This window comes from Myiozetetes cayanensis, unplaced genomic scaffold (assembly GCF_022539395.1).
Source record: "Myiozetetes cayanensis isolate MyiCay16 unplaced genomic scaffold, myiCay2020 scf2-11, whole genome shotgun sequence".
In the NCBI taxonomy this organism is placed as follows: Eukaryota; Metazoa; Chordata; class Aves; order Passeriformes; family Tyrannidae; genus Myiozetetes; species Myiozetetes cayanensis.
This window is the reverse complement of record NW_026087411.1, coordinates 94,335,798-94,351,427: the sequence shown is the minus strand read 5'-3', so window position 1 is coordinate 94,351,427 and position 15,630 is coordinate 94,335,798. Positions and strand designations below refer to the sequence as shown.

At 39.2% G+C, this 15,630-nt stretch overlaps 1 protein-coding gene across 4 annotated transcripts in view; it reads left to right on the top strand.

Annotated features, from left to right (window-relative positions):
• ARHGEF10 (Rho guanine nucleotide exchange factor 10) overlaps positions 1–15,630 on the top strand; it is a 111,137-nt gene that overhangs the window by 30,454 nt on the left and 65,053 nt on the right. For 2 of the 4 annotated variants that reach the window (XM_050315435.1, XM_050315434.1), the window contains exons 4-11: positions 178–468; positions 1,415–1,475; positions 2,493–2,572; positions 3,234–3,290; positions 5,784–5,947; positions 9,140–9,256; positions 10,496–10,610; positions 13,016–13,128. In XM_050315435.1, coding sequence (XP_050171392.1) covers positions 178–468; positions 1,415–1,475; positions 2,493–2,572; positions 3,234–3,290; positions 5,784–5,947; positions 9,140–9,256; positions 10,496–10,610; positions 13,016–13,128 — 998 coding nt within the window. Of the gene's footprint in view, positions 1–177; positions 469–1,414; positions 1,476–2,492; positions 2,573–3,233; positions 3,291–5,783; positions 5,948–9,139; positions 9,257–10,495; positions 10,611–13,015; positions 13,129–15,630 lie in introns of those variants that run through there. The other 2 variants (XM_050315436.1, XM_050315437.1) reach the window with 2 other exon arrangements.

Genomic DNA, 15,630 nt, shown 5'->3' with positions numbered 1-15,630 from the left:
GGATGACACTACTGTTTGGGAATTTTGAGTCACAGATTGTAACTATACAACTTTACTAAAGAACTGGTATAGTCAAGATCATGTCAGTGTTTAGAATACTTGCAGAGTGATATTAGAGTAGCTTGAAGAAGTATGAAAAATAAAACATTATATTTTTGTTTAATTTTTCAATTAAAGGAACTGATAATTTAGAAAACAGTGAGAAACTGCAAACATCAGAGCCTACTGCGGAAGGTGCTCCAGCCAAAGTAAATCCTTACTCAGTCATAAATATTTCACTAATCCAAGACAAGGATCCATCCTCATCACCAGAACCGAGTCCTCAAGACGAATGTGCAAGTCCAAACTTATCTGCTGGATATTCTGTTCCTGTCCCTTGTGGATATGCTGTGCCATCTAACTTACCTTTGATACTGCCAGCATACTCCAGCCCTGTCATAATTCGCAGTGTTTCTGTAGACGAAGAAGGTACTGTACTTACACACCTTACTTTTTTGAAGGGATATGGTCGTTTAATTTCAGGTGATTGTGTTCTTTTGTTAATGCCTGTATAACACTCAGCCTGGACAAGTGTGGGAATGATTAATGCTAATTCCTTTTTAATGTCATGAAATAATTTCCAGAACCATAGTTCAGTGTCCAAGCCAAATGGCTTCTTCTAATACCTTATATTGCTTTTTCTAGGTTCTGGCAAAGTTCTCTCCCTTTTACCTTTTCTGTGTGCACTTCTCCGTGTTTATTTTCCAATCCTTGTGGATTTAGAGTTGCTGTGGGATTTCCTCTTGTGATGATTTGATGAATTCTGTTTGTCTTTTAGTACAATTTTAAGACAGAAGAGGAAAATGGAAAGGGAAATCAGTATTAATTATTACAGAAATGGGACACCCCCCATTTTGTAGGCAGAGTTGGCAAAGCTGACAGTTTAATGTCAAGAGACTACTAGGAAGAGAAAGCTCCTCATATATTCCTGTGCTTTCCTTTCTCTTGAATTTTGAATGTTTTCTCTAGCTAGGCAGAAGTTCTACTAGAATTCCAACCTTTTTACCAGCCTTTGCTTTCTACCACCATAAAGAATACTGTCAAGTAATAGCAAATATTTGTGGTGCTGTTACTACCTATAGAGGAATATGCTTGATATATTAGAATTAAACACATCAGATAATTGTAATTTCCTCTTAACAGCTCTTATAACAAATTACTGTCTTTGAATTATTTGATTTTCAAAAATGGATAGTGTGAAGAAACTTCTAAATGTTTTTAGAAACTTTTAAGAATAAATATGTTGCATAGAAGTAGATTATTTGTTAGCAAGAAACTAGTAAAATCAGTTTCCTATGCTAAATGTGCCATTTGAACCAAACTGACATGTTATTCCAAGCATTTTCATGATATTTTTTTTTTTTTTACCTGGCAGGTACACAGTCAGCAAGTGAAGAATGTCATCATTTCGTAAACTCAGAGGAGCCTCAAAATAGGTGATTGCCAGTTTTGCATGTTTTAATGATTTGTAAAACCTTAATTTCTAAGGATGCTTGCATTTCATAAATATTTTATTTTTCTTATGTGATGCTTCCATGTTTGTTTTTTTCTTTTCTTTTTTTTTTTTTTTCACTTTCTTAACTGTAGCTCTGGTTGTGTACCAAAATCAGCACTAATTGAGGTCTTGTATGTGTAACCATGCATGACATTTTTAAAGAAACTCGATTTAATTTTTCTAGAGTGATAGCAGTGTCAGCTGCAACAGACTGCTGTAGTCTTCCCTGCTGTATGATATTTTTTCCCCTAATGTCCAAACCACATCTTCCAGTGGGCAGTTTGACTATTCCCTCTTCATCTGGCACTGAGAAAACAATGACCCCAAAAAAACCCCAAAGCAAATGCAATCAAAAAATAAATAACCCTGATTCCACCGCCTCTGTAGTTCTCTTTCAGGTAGGTGTAGCTGCTGTTGGATCACCCCATAGCATTCTTTTTACCAGACTAAGTAAAGCTCCGTGTCTTTCCTCTTCTTTGTAAGCCCTGTGATTTAGTCCCTGACTTTAGTTTCTTTGCATCTCTCTAGAAGTAGTTTCAATTTCTCCATAACTGTCTGGAAGGGGAGTGCTGGGAAGCCTAAACTGATCATGCTGCTGCAGGTTCAGCCTCAGCAGCACCAACCAGAGGGGGGTAACAGCCTTGCCAAGCCTACTGGCTCCTGATGTAGCCCACAATGTCTTTAGTCCTATTTACCATGAAAAAGGATTTCTAAGACAGCTTTCTGTGTTCTGATAGAAGAACTCAAAATTTCAATTTCCTGACTAAAATTTTCAGACTAATAAATAGAATAGATTGTTAATCTCCTAACTACATACTGAAACAATATTTTTGGGTAATCAGCAGCCTTGGAGTGGGAACTGGAAGGCAAGAAGACATTTATTGTCTTGTCTTCGCAACTGTTTAAAAACACTGTAGTGTAACTTTTAATGCTTTTATTTTATGGCCTTTTTTTCAAGTGAAGATAACCAGCCCAATAGAGAGGATGATGCTCTGGCCAAATGGGTTGCAGATCCTGCAAATACAGCATGGATGGAAAGTAAGTATCAGTGTAAAGTACAAGTATAGAAAAAGATCATTATTAAGTTGTGATCCACAGATGTGTGTATCTATATGCACAAGTATATTTTACAGGAATGTCCATGTTCACTTTCATGGTGTTTTTTTCAGATATGTTCCAGAATCAAGTTGTACCAGTTAAAACATTTAACAGTGTAATAGAATTGTGTATTTTAGAATAAAGTTAATGTTCGCTTTTCCATGGAGCACCTTTTGGAGTCTGTGGAATCAGTGTCAAATTATCACTGTCCTATGGAAGTCATTTGGCTCCATCAGTGCTTGTATAGAAGAAATATGCTCTAGTTCAGGGTCTGCTCTGTGGCTGTATATGAAATTGCTCTTCTCGTGCATTACTTGGCAAATAAGTACTTAGAGAATGTGGAAGGGAAGGAATTGCTACTTTTTCTTGAATGAGTCATATCTCCATTGTGTTCATATGTTCCAGTACAACCAAAATCCTTTAGAATAGAATAGAGTATTTCAGTTGGAGAGGACCTACAGCATCTCAATTACCTGACAATTTCATGGCTGACCAAAAACCAAAGCATATAAAGGACTTTGTCCAAATACCTCTTAAAGACTGTTGGTTCAATTAAAATTTAAGGAAGTTTCTAATTTCTTTTTTTGTGTTTTGATTTTAGACCCAGATGAGGTAATTTACGATGATGTGCCAAGGGAAGATTCAGACTCTGAACCAGGTTTGAGGTCTTTGTAATACAGCTCATGTTGAAAGCAATGTAATATAGAATTATGTGAATGTATACTGAACAGATACGTTCATTAAGTACCTAAAATATATGTAAATGGAATTAACATTTTGTCAATAATTGATAGGTCTTACAAAGTTCAGAATTAAACTGGCACTTAAAAGACGTTTTCTCAGCAGGTCTCCTACTCTCCTCTTCTCAGAAGCTGAATTCTACTTTATTCTATAGATACTGTCCCAAATGCTTGACTGTTCCACATACTAGAGAATTATTTTATTGGGTGTTGTAGCTATAGTGACCTAAACAAGGCAAGGTAGGTAGGAAAAGGGTGTTTTAAATGCTTAAATGATGTATGATAATGCATCACTGTCATGACTGTAGAAAGGACTGCTTTTTCTTGGAAGTCCCCTTTAGCATAAAAATGCCTGAGAGATGGAAGAGGAGCCTCTCTGAGTCTCACAATGCTTTATTTCAGTCTTGGAGTGGTCTGCTCCTGATGGTGTGACCATGTTTGGAGGGGGCAGAATAGATCTCAAAGTAGTTGCTGGAGCCAAGATTTTTCCTTTATTGGGACTGATGGAGCTAGGTCTCAAGAAGCTTATTTCAATGAGTTCTTGCTCAGATTTGTTGTACAGTTTTTGGTTGTAGTGAAGTCTGCTTAAAAATTGGTTGCTACTGACTGATTTTGTGTTCTAGTGGATTGGCTCATTAGGCACTCAGGATCTACTCATCATGGCTCTCTGAGGGTGTAGGATGTGTTTGAAGTTGTTGAAGTACTGAAGTTGTTAATGACTCAAGAAAACACTTAAGCTTTCTTGTGTGAAAACCACATTAATGTTTAAAGCTGTAATAATTTAATTTCTTGTCCTTAGTGGTGTTCAGGCAAGGTGTTTTACAAATTATTGCTGAATTTTTTTTCACTTATTATTGGAAAGTTTTGCGTTACGTTCATGACTTGAATGCTTATATTACTGGAAGGCCCCTTAGTGGACTGTGCTACTCTCAGCAGGGACATCTTTGCACTGTTGCTGCTCAGTCAGGAAATGCTTGCACCAGGCCCAGGAGGATGAGCTGGGTGTGATATGGGATATGGAGCAAAATTCTGCTGAGCATCTCAGTCAGAATTTTCAGTTTAATGCAGAAGATGTCAGCTTTCATTTTGTCTCCAAAGACATTGAAAGATTCTGAAAAAATAGGTAGTAAGGGAAGTTTCATCTTTGTACATTCATGATCTTGGTGTTTATTATTTGTATATTTTGTCAGGGAGGCATAACTTTTCCAAACAAGTTGCAGTTAGAGCTCAGGCTACATTAGCACATGGACAAGTTCACCAGATCACTGGGTAAATCCTACCCCAATACTGACAACACAGAAGTTAGACTTGTATAAGTCTTCACTTATTTTGACTTACTATGGTGATTCTTTTAAATTATGCATTATGCTGGATTACCACTAAGATGTCTTCTTCAGTAATTATATTTTAAGAACAGTCTTGATATACATGGGGGTTAAAAAAACCAATTAGAATAATCTAGGGTTTAGATGGATGTGTGAAACATGTCAGCTTTTCTTTTGAGTACATATTTTTTCTGTATTTAAATGAAATGTCAATCTTAAAGCACGGCTTTTGTTTCCTGAATTTAATGAGACAGTTTTAAATGCTGTGTCATAACCTCTAACAACAGTGAATCCTGGCAGAAGTGTCCACGCTTCTCTGCTTGTAATGACAAATGATACTGCATGTGAAGCACATACCTGCTTGCTGATAAGCAATTGGCACTAAATTTTCCATTTTGGTTTTGAGTCAGTTCGTTGTTCTTGACATTTGTGCCGGTGAAAAGACCCATGTCTTTAACAGAAAGTACTTTGGTCAGCCTTTGCAATATAGCTTTCCATATCTTGAAAAGGTTAAAACTTCAAGTTCTTAGACTAGATTATGAGTGAGGTAACCCACAGATGTGAGAGATGTCTGTGACTGGTGGAATTGCAAGAGTCATAAAATATCACAGTGTAATATATGTCTTGTTCCTTTGGTTTGATCTGTTCTGCTTGAAGTAGTGGCATTTTTGTTTGATTCTTGCTATGTTTTAACATTTGCCATTGGAGCTGATGATGTTCCGAGGGACAAATGGCAAGCTTACAAATGGAAGGATGATGCTGCTTAATGCAGATGTGTGTTCACAGCTACAGTTCAAAGTTCCTTTGAAGTTCTTCTAAAATATGTTGTGGGATTTGGACATAACAGTGTTTGAATAGTGCATGCTTTTAAAAGGATTGTGGTGTGTACCCTTAACATTGTCCTCTTTTAGTGCTCTGTTTCAACAAAGACAACCCACTTTGGCTGTTTAATACTGGTTTTAATTTAGAATTTTTCATGTGCATACAAAAGTCTGTACAGTTCTTTATAGTACATCCTCAACAAGGGTTTCAGTGTTGAAACAAACATAAATTTCAGTGTGGCATTTTTTGTTTTAATTCTTGCAGAGGAAATGATTTATGATGATGTTGAAAATGGTGATGATGGTGGAAACAGCTCACTGGAATATGGTTGGAGTTCAAGTGAGTTTGAAAGCTATGAAGAACAGAGTGATTCTGAGTGTAAAAATGGAATTCCCAGCTCCTTTTTGCGAGGCAACCACAAGAGACATGTATGTATCCCACAGTGCTGCTCAATCGTTGAGGTTATCCTGGTTTCCAACACTTGTTCTTATCTGTATTTCTCTTTTCCTCAATTCAGTTTCAAATGACAACAACGTCTTTTTAAAGGAGATGTGAATTAGTGTGGAAGTGACCATACACACCAAAATTTAACAGGAAAATGAAAAGGTGAAAATATTTAACAAAAACTGAGGAAAAAACGCAAGTTGGATAAAAATGAAACTAAAAATGAGATTATTTATGCTTGTAGATGGTTCCTCACCTTTTCTTCTATTCCAGCTGCTGGATTAATGTAATTGGTAAATAACTGTGGAAAATAATGCAAAGGACAAATGGGTATAAGCCTGACAAGAATTGAAGGTTTGGGCTATTTAGGTGCTCTAACATCACAGAACTGTTCACCATTGTTCCCTACTTTTCTGTCTTAGATCTGTATCACTTTGGTTGTTTGAAGGTGACTCAGCTTAAAAAAACTTGAAAAGATTTATGTAATCAAAGATAACTCCGTACCCTTTATTAAGGAGAGAAGAGAGGTGACATGATTAAAATGATCCATCTGTGACACTTCTCTGGTCTAGTATCTTTGGCTGCATCTGTTCTCTAGAAGGCAGGAAGACACAGGGGACGTGGGTGTCTGCTGTTGCTGCATCTCTTCTGTTGCACGCTGGGAGGAGCCCTGGACTCCTGCTCTCTTGCTGCCTTGGCTCCTCTCCTTCTGCCCTTGTGTGCCCTCTCTGTGAGAGGAAAGTCTTCCCTGGCACCTGGGCAGCCTCCTGCTCCCTGCCCTGGGTACTTGAAAGATGGAGTATGGGGTGCAGAGGGGGACAAGCAGGGCTGGGCTCAGTGTCCAGAGTCCTTGAAAAACCCTCACGGCTCCCCATTGTGTGCTGACTAGGGACAGATCCCCAAGAGCCACTCCACAACTGTGCACTGTGAGCTGTGTCAGCACCCCATGGCTGGAAAGTGTAGAGGTTGTGGACAGGGTGTTATTTCATGGGACCCTTATTTTTATTTTGCAGATTTCTTATCTTGGTGAGAATAAAAGCCTTGCTGTCTGTATTTCCCTCCAGCACATGTTATCTGCACTCCCCCCACCTCTGTCCTTGCTGCCCGACCTTTGGGGATCAGGGAGTGAGCAATTAACTGCAAGACTTGAGCCCACCCAAATCTGCTCTTTGTAAGCTGAGTGTTCATCCTCTGTTTTTATCTTGGTTTTGTTCTGACTAGAAAACGATTAAGCTGTTTGTTTCTGGGGAGTTTTTTTAACAAGACTGAAGAAATTGAGTTTGGTTATTTTTTTTGTATTAAATACCTTGGAAGAGACTAGGAAATCACTTTGCATGTGAGTGCGTAATTCTTAACATGGCTGCTGGTTTGTTCTTTTTTAAAAAATCTTTTCCTGTTATCTCTAGCTTCAGCTATGGCATCATTCATAAGAATCTATTTACACATGTGTACAAAGCTAGGTTTAAAACCATTTTTTTAAACAGTTAAAAGTATATTTGATCGGTCACAAGAAACCGTTGGCAGGGGCTGGGCGTGATGGTGCCAGGATCAGGCACAAAGTGTCTGAGAAAGAGGCTAAGGAGTGGTGAGAGGAGAGGACAGAGGTGTGCTCCTGGGTACTGCCCTGCTGCTGGCTTTTTCAGGCCTGTGACATAAGGTTTTGGGGATTGCTGTGTGAGGATGGGCATGAGGAGGCTAGGAACACTCTAGTTGGTGGATGGAGAAGTCAGAGAGGCTCCTGCCACTGGATGGGTTACTGGGAGGTGGAGAAATCAGGAAACTAGACAAGGTTTTTGTCAGAGAAAGAAGAAAGACAGAAACTTTAGGATTGCTGAAAGAAATCCTAACAACTTAAAAAAAAAATCAACAAAAAAAACCCAACCAACCAAACCCCCCGCCCACAAACCAATCCCAGCCCTCCCTCCCTGCACTGGCATTCCAACATGGGCAGAAACTATTCCACTTTATATTCTTTTTCTCTCTAGCCATTCCTTGCACTCTTACTTCTCCTAAAGTCTTGTGATGGATCAATATTCACAGCATATTGCATTCTGTAGCCTTTCAGAACCTGTGAGGGACTTGCCTTATTATTTTTAGTGTTGGTTGAAAAATATGGCAGGTTGGAGGTGGGATTTTTAATTTTAAGTGCTGGTATGACTTCCCTCGGAGTCACTTTTTCATTATGATTCTTATTATTTTATTTACTAATTTATTTTAAGATGGGAAGGTTTTTGTGCTATTAAGTATTTCTAGTCCGTGAACCAGATGCTATTCTTCATTATACTGCTGTAATGCCAGAATCCTTATGTTGGATGTGATTGCATCCTGACCCAGTCTAGTGGAGCCACATGCTGGACCTGTCCTTTGTTTTCAACTCAGTGGCCCTCTCTTTCCTGAGACTTTGATCTCTTGCCAAATAACTCTGTTGACATAAAGCTGATGAGTGTTCCATTGGACACACCAAATATTCCATAGAGCACACCAAATATTTTCCTTTTTTCCTTTCCTGCTTGCATTTTAATATTTTTTTTTAATCTAGCTTTCTCAAAATGATAAAAAAATATTGATTAGTATTCCAGAACATTTCTTTCTCTATGATAGTTTCCTTACCTTGCAAGTGGATATATTCCTGTGCGAGATGGTTACACCCATGGTCATACAATGAGGCTATGGTAGATGCATGGGAAAATTACAAGACCGTGCATCCTGTTAGTGTCTCCTTACCTGACTCAATGCATTGTCAACCTGTACCTTCCTGGTGCCAGCAGGCTCCACAGGTTCTTCAGTCTCTGAGAGTTCTTCCAATTCACTGTTTTGAAGGATAGTCCAAACCACACTGTCTAGGGTTTGTGCTTCAGTGAATAATGCTCATAGTTAAAGCTGATGTGTTGTTTCTGTGCGGTTGTTAAGAGATACATACAATACAGTTAATATATATAACAATATCGTCAGCCTGGCCTGAGTGTCTTTGCCCCTGTCTTTACATAGTTGCCAGCATAGCAGAAAAGCACCTGCCTGAGCTCAGCAATGCACAGGAGCTTCCCTAAGTGATAATTTTCCCTCAGTTGTCTTGTATCAGTAGGCAGATGGGCAACGCGCATGATCTATGTGAGTGCTTTAGCATGAAGTTTGCACTACAGCTTTTTGAAAAGATTGTGTCTTTTTATACACTGTAGCTTTCTCATGACCTAATGCGTTTAAAGGAGCATTATGAAAAAAAGATGAAAGATTTGATGGCAAACGCTGTGGGAGCAGTAGAGATTCAGCAACTAAAGCAAAAACATGAGCTGAAGGTAGTGTAGTTGATTTTTGTAACTAGCTACATTTAAATAATTGCTTTTCCAACACAGACAATGTTGTCTTTTAATAATAACTTGAAAATGTGGACAATAATTTGTATGAAAGGAATTATATATGTGTTGAATTGTAATTATGCAGTCCTAAATTAAAGACTATAAAATTGCTATATTCTTAAAAGTACTTGATCAAGGACCTTTTCTCATGCTTGCTTTTAATGTTTACAGAAGATCTCAGAAGATGAGATAGGGCATTGTCTTTCCCTGCTGACTGGTGCCCTTATCTCAGTGTGAGCCAGGTGTGGAACCCCAGTGCCTCTCTGAGATCCACATGAGCTCTGTGGGGCTGGCCTGACCCTGTCTCTCCAGCCACATGGAATCAAACTGTGGGAGTTAGAATCTCCTTTCTCTCCATTCTGAATGGAGCCATTATGAAAAGGCTGTGTTTTTGCTAAATGCTTCATCTCAAACCATGAAATTGCCTGATTGCATCAAGACAGCTTTGTTTGTGTTCTGACAGTAGTGGTGATTTTTTGCTGTGGTGGCATTTTGGAAAAGCAAAAGTACAAAGCAGATTTTTTACAAACATTTTCTAGCAAAACAACACTTCAGTGGCTTGTTTTTTTGTTTTTTGCATGAAATTTAATTAGGTTCTAGTAGTGTACTGTAAAATTATGCAATTCTTAGTTAAATCAACTTATTTCTTCAATGAATGTGATTATTAGTTGTAACATTTTCTGTATAATAGTGTTTATTTAAGAATACAGTTAATATAGAACCGAGTATAGGGGATTATCTTTAGGTTAGAACTACCTTGGAAGTGTTATTGGGACATGGGAAGATGGACAAGACCCTTGGGCGTTAATGACTTGTGAATAGTAAGTATTTGTTACATAACATAAGTTGAGCATTGGAGACTATTTTGAGTTCATGTGTTTGATGTAGAAGGGTTCGTAAGCACTTCTGCTATTTTACACTTGCATACAGTATTGCCATGAAGTAAGTCCCTGTCTCCAGGTTTTATTTTGTTAAGAAATACAGGTGTTCAGATCTGAGCTTTGATGGTTCTGTCTACTTATTATATATTCCTTTGAATTTGGACTATATTTATAGACTAAACCACTTGACAGTGTTCTTCTTAAAGAGATTTTGATCAAAAATATTCTGCATCATGTGCAGACTCAAATGTGTTCCTATTATTCACTGAACATGTAGACTGTATTTTTTATCTTACAGATGCAAAACCTTATGAGAGCTGCTAGAGAAGGTACAAAAGATGGACTTGAAAAGACAAAAGCGGCTGTGAAGAAGGGTCGTAGCTTCATTAGAACAAAATCTTTCATTTCTCAAGGTATATGCCAATTACAATGTGTCTCTTTGTTCCTCTATCCAGTAATTTCTGAGAAAGAATATTAATGGCCTAGCAGATTTTTGTACTAGGAGCTGAGAACTAGATGCAAGAAATCAGATTTGTGTCAAAACTGTGTGGTATAATATGATGACAGGTGACAGTATGGTCAATACATCTTGTGTAGTTTTATGTTTGGGGCAAGAACCTGAGGGACTTGAGAAATCTGAGTGCACAGAGAAGGGTCAGCTTAAACACAACAAAAAATCCCACCAGATAGTGTCATAGATGCTGTCTAGGTATGGGTAGATGGGTGTATGGAAATTATATGAAGTTACTGTCATGGTTTAACCCCAGCCATCGATCAAGCCTCACACAGCCATTCGTTCACTCCCCCACCAGTAGGACTGGGGAGAGAACTGGAAGGGTAAAAGCTGGAAAACTCGTGGGTTAAGATTAAAACAGTTTAATAGGGAAAGCAAAACCCGCTCATACAAGCAAAGCAAACCAAGGAATTGGTTCACTGCTTCCCATTTGCAGGCAGGTGTTCAGCCGTCTGCAGAAGAGCAGGGCCCCATCATGTGTGACAGTTACTTGGAAAGACAAACACCATCACTCCAAAGGTCTCCCCCTCTCTCTTCTTCTCCCAACTTTATGTACTGAGCATGATGTCATATGGTCTGGAATATCCCTTTGGACAGTTTGGGTCACCTGTCCTGGTCATATCTCCTCTCATCCTCCCATGGACCCTTAATCTCTCTTGCCAGCATGGCAGTACAAAAAGCAGAAAAGGCCTTGCTCTGTGTAAGCCCTGCTCAGCAATGACAAAAACATCTCTGTATTATCAACTCTGTGTTCAGCACAAATCCAAAACACAGCCCCATACCAGCCACTGTGAAGACAATTCTACGATAGCCAAAACCAGCCCAGCTACTAAGTCTGTTCAGTTCTCTCCATCAAATAACTCCTGAATGTCAGGAAAATAAGCTGTTAGGACAGTGGTTTTCAGTGGAGGATAGCTGACTTTTTAAAAATTTCATCATTGTCAAGGAATAACTCTGTGCGTAAGACTGTTCTTTATCAGTTTAATTTTTGATGAAAGATGAATTTGGATTGGGAAAACAGAAAGTGGTCTAAAATCAAAGCCAAAAGTATTCATGTCCTTTCTGTAATTCAGAACAAGTGACAGCCCTTTGAGCCTCAGAAGCAGCTGTCCACAGGTAATTTTTTCAAAAGGCAGGGGGTAGTAAAAGAAACTAATTTCTTCTTCTTCAGGATAAGTCTGAGAGGTAGTATGTCTTTCTGCTCAAGTTTCTGCCCAAATAATTGAATGGTAGTAACTTCAGAGCTTATAAAACTACAGTTTTAGGAAGCTAAAACCACAAGACGGGAACAAGACATTTTTAGTGAGTGAGATAACATAAAGCTGTGTCCTATCTGTAAGGACCAGCACAGACCTTACATCCTTGTCATAGCCTCCAACTGCTTCTGAATTTGCTTAATTCAGAATTCAGATAGAATATAGACAGGTATTTGCACAAACTTTAGTAATCAAAAATGTATCCTATACTTCTTGCAGTTGCACAGACAAAAATGATCTGCAGGGCAGTGTTACAGTGGACCTAGCACTCCGTACATTCCTAGAGGTTAGGTGGCAGATACAGTGTATCTGTGAATGGTTTAGTCCCATAATCATTTCCCAAATCAGCAGGGAGCTAAGGACAAATCTGTTGAATTAACTGATAAATTTCTTTCAACCATCAGATCTGCTTCCCTTGCTTCCCTTTTTGTTCTATGACACAGTTTCTCATACTGTCTTTATCTCCCCTTTCCCCAGCTTGTTTGGCTGGCTGTGTACTGCCACCTATCACTGCACTTTGGTGATGCTTGTTTTGGTAAAATTTGTTCATACAGAGCAATGCAGAAGTCCTTACTCTTGTTTCTGATGAAAGGAAACATTGGTAAATTTGGTTACTTACTTTAGTTTGGTTATTAAAGGAAGTATGGAATATTTTTAGCTGGATCATAATATGGGTGTGTTTAATCTCTTCCCAAAGTTCACTTATTTTGAAAATGATGGCCCTGGAGCTGCAGTGCTTTAACCCTAGTTGTTATGTTCTGCACTCTGGACAGCCCTGTTCTTCTGGCTGTGAGGAGGGAGTAGAGGTCAAGCAAAAGATGCATAGGCCTACTGTGTGGATTTCTGTACTAGAACATGTATTGGTGGTGGTATTTATATGATTTCACAGATGACACAGAAGTGCTGGGAAATTTGTTTGGTAAGTGAACATGTATAACTGCTGTGTTTGGATGATAGGATCTTTACTTTCTTTGGTTTTGCCTTTTTTTTTTTCCTTCTTTCAATCCACATGTAAAAGTTGACATTTTGGTTATTTAATTGTTTGTAGATCATAGATCATCATGTCTGGAAGAAGAAGAGCTAAATTTATTTATTGATGTGGACTGTATGCATACAGAAGCAATTATGACTCCTATGCCTGAAGGATTATCACAGCAGCAGGTAATAGGCTTTGGGAAATATGGTGCTCTACCTCTTTTTCCTCCCCTTCTGCTCTACATCAGTGGCTCTTACGTGCCTTTGCTCTTCAAATATATTGACATTTTACTTAAGTGGACATCAAATTCAGAACTAAATAAGTAGTTTTTTGAAAATTGGTATGTGTGCATGTAAGCTGCATCACTTCCAAATTCAGCCAGAGATGCAAAATGCTGTTTTGCATTCTAAAATTATCTATAATAACTCTACTGTTTCACTACTTGAACACTTAAACTAAATGGGATGGTTTTAAGTGCCAAAGAAGAGAGTGAAAGCATTTTTATTGAGTCAGAAGACATTGCTCTAGGTGCTTTGGGATTTCCATTTTAAAAGTAGAAAATATCCTATATGTTCTCTGAATCTTAAGGCTTTCTTGGTTAAAAAAAGTTGTCCCTAGTAAAGTGAAGTCTGGAGAAGAATATATTTTGCTATTCTCCACCTCAAACTGTATAGTCACTGTGGAAACCACTTCAAAAAACACTGAAATCAGCATCAGTTAGAAAGTTTGACTGAAAATAAATCCAGTGTGTTCATGCTACTGTGTTGTTATGGCACCTAATAACTATAGGAAAGTTTTTAACGTTTTGTGGTGTCAAGTTATGAGTTAGTTGGTCAGTACTTTCAGAAAATGAGCAAAAAAACAAACTAAGGGGCAGTTGAGGAGAGTGATACACGTTTTCTGTTTGTTTGGTGAAGTTTACTTTTCTTGTGTATTTAACCCAGTGAAGTGCTAATCTTGTAACAATGCAACTACCAAATGTGAGATTTCAACATCAGTCTGAATGCTGTCTTTTCCTTCTTTCCAAATACGAATGTCAGTTTCACTGGGATTTTTTGGTAGGTAATTAAGTATAAATTTACCCTCCTTTCCAAAAAAATGAGAGTGCTTGTAGTTTGGAACAAACCAGTAATATTTGTGTAAGTCATGATATATGTTGCTTATCTACCCCCGAGGAGCTGTCCAAGTGGGCAGGAATGGAGTTAGGAAAGCCAAATCTCAGCTGAAGCTAGCGAGTTGTGAGAGGCAACAGTGAAGGGTTTCTTATATGTGCATTGTGCAACAAAAGGAAGCTGAGAAAAACATGAGTAAGCTGCTTAGTGAGCCGGGGACCTAGTGAGAAAGCTTTTACTGGGGAGGTTTGTCCTCAGGACTCAGCCCATGAGCCCAGAGGCAGGTCCTGCTGGGGTCTGCATCTGGGGGGACTGAGGCCAGTTGGACATAAAGTTGTCTGTGGGACCAGATGGGATGTATTCAAGAGTAATGTCTTTCTCAGTCATCTAAGATCACAGTGATCAGAAGACTGGGAAAAAGTAAGGGTCACACTGACGAACAAGAAGGATCAAGTCTGGCCTCACCTCAGTCCCAGCAAAGGAGCAAATGCTCTTGGGAGCCATGTCTGGGTTTAGTAGGACAGGAGAATGAGTGGGAACAGTCAGCACAGATGGACCACACTTAAGCCTGACCAACTTGAGCCCCTTTGATGTGACTGGCTTGTGAGCAGAGGGAAGCAGGGGGTATCAGTTACCTCTGCCTTAGCTTTTGACAGTCTCCTGGAGTACCCTAGTACCCTTGGGTGAGATACAGTTTGTATGGGTGAACTAGAAGGTGGGTGGAAAACAGGTGAGGATGCCATGCTCAAAGGCTGTAGTCCATGCTACGAAGTCTGCTGGGTGGTCAGTGTTAGTTGCGTCCCTCAGGAGTGGATACAGGCCTGTGGCATTTAATGCCTATGTTAGTGATTCGAATGTCAGCTGCAATGCACATCTGGAGGGACACCAAACTGGTGAGGTGCAGCAGGCCATGTGTGGGAGAGGGGCTGCTGGCCAGAAGGGCTCTGGTGGGCTGGGATGGACAGAAACACTGGAGCAGCTCAGCAGAGGCCAGCACAAGTCCTGGCTGCTGGAGGGGGTCACAGCCCTAGGCACCCTGGGCAGGGAGAGCCAGTGCCAGGACCCCTTCTCACCCAGCTGCCCTGTGGCAGCAGAGCTGTTCTATGGAAGTGCTGGCTTCAAACAGCAGGTGGCATGATGGCTTCTGTTTAAATCCTGGTGCTGGTAAATACCAGGGTTGGGTCTCATATCTATTGCAATAACTTAGAGGCAGTATTAAATATCCATTCTGAGTATTATAGAGCCTGAAGTTTTTATTTCTACAGATGTTTATTCTGTTCAGAAGAATGAACTGTGACAAAAAGTAGAGTTAGTATCTGTCACCAGAGCAGCTGATACATTATATCCAATAAGACACTGCTAAATCCATTCTAAACACAGATTATACACAACTAATTTTACTGTATATGTCTTTGGGCAAAACCTCAGATAATTTTCAAGTCCATCTTTGAAATACCAGTACTTGAAAGAAAATTCTTATTTAACCTGACTTAATAAAGCAAAAAACAAGTGTGGAGAATTAATGCAACCATGGTGGAGAAGGTGCGAGGCTGTGGAGTTCAGGAGCAGAGAGAG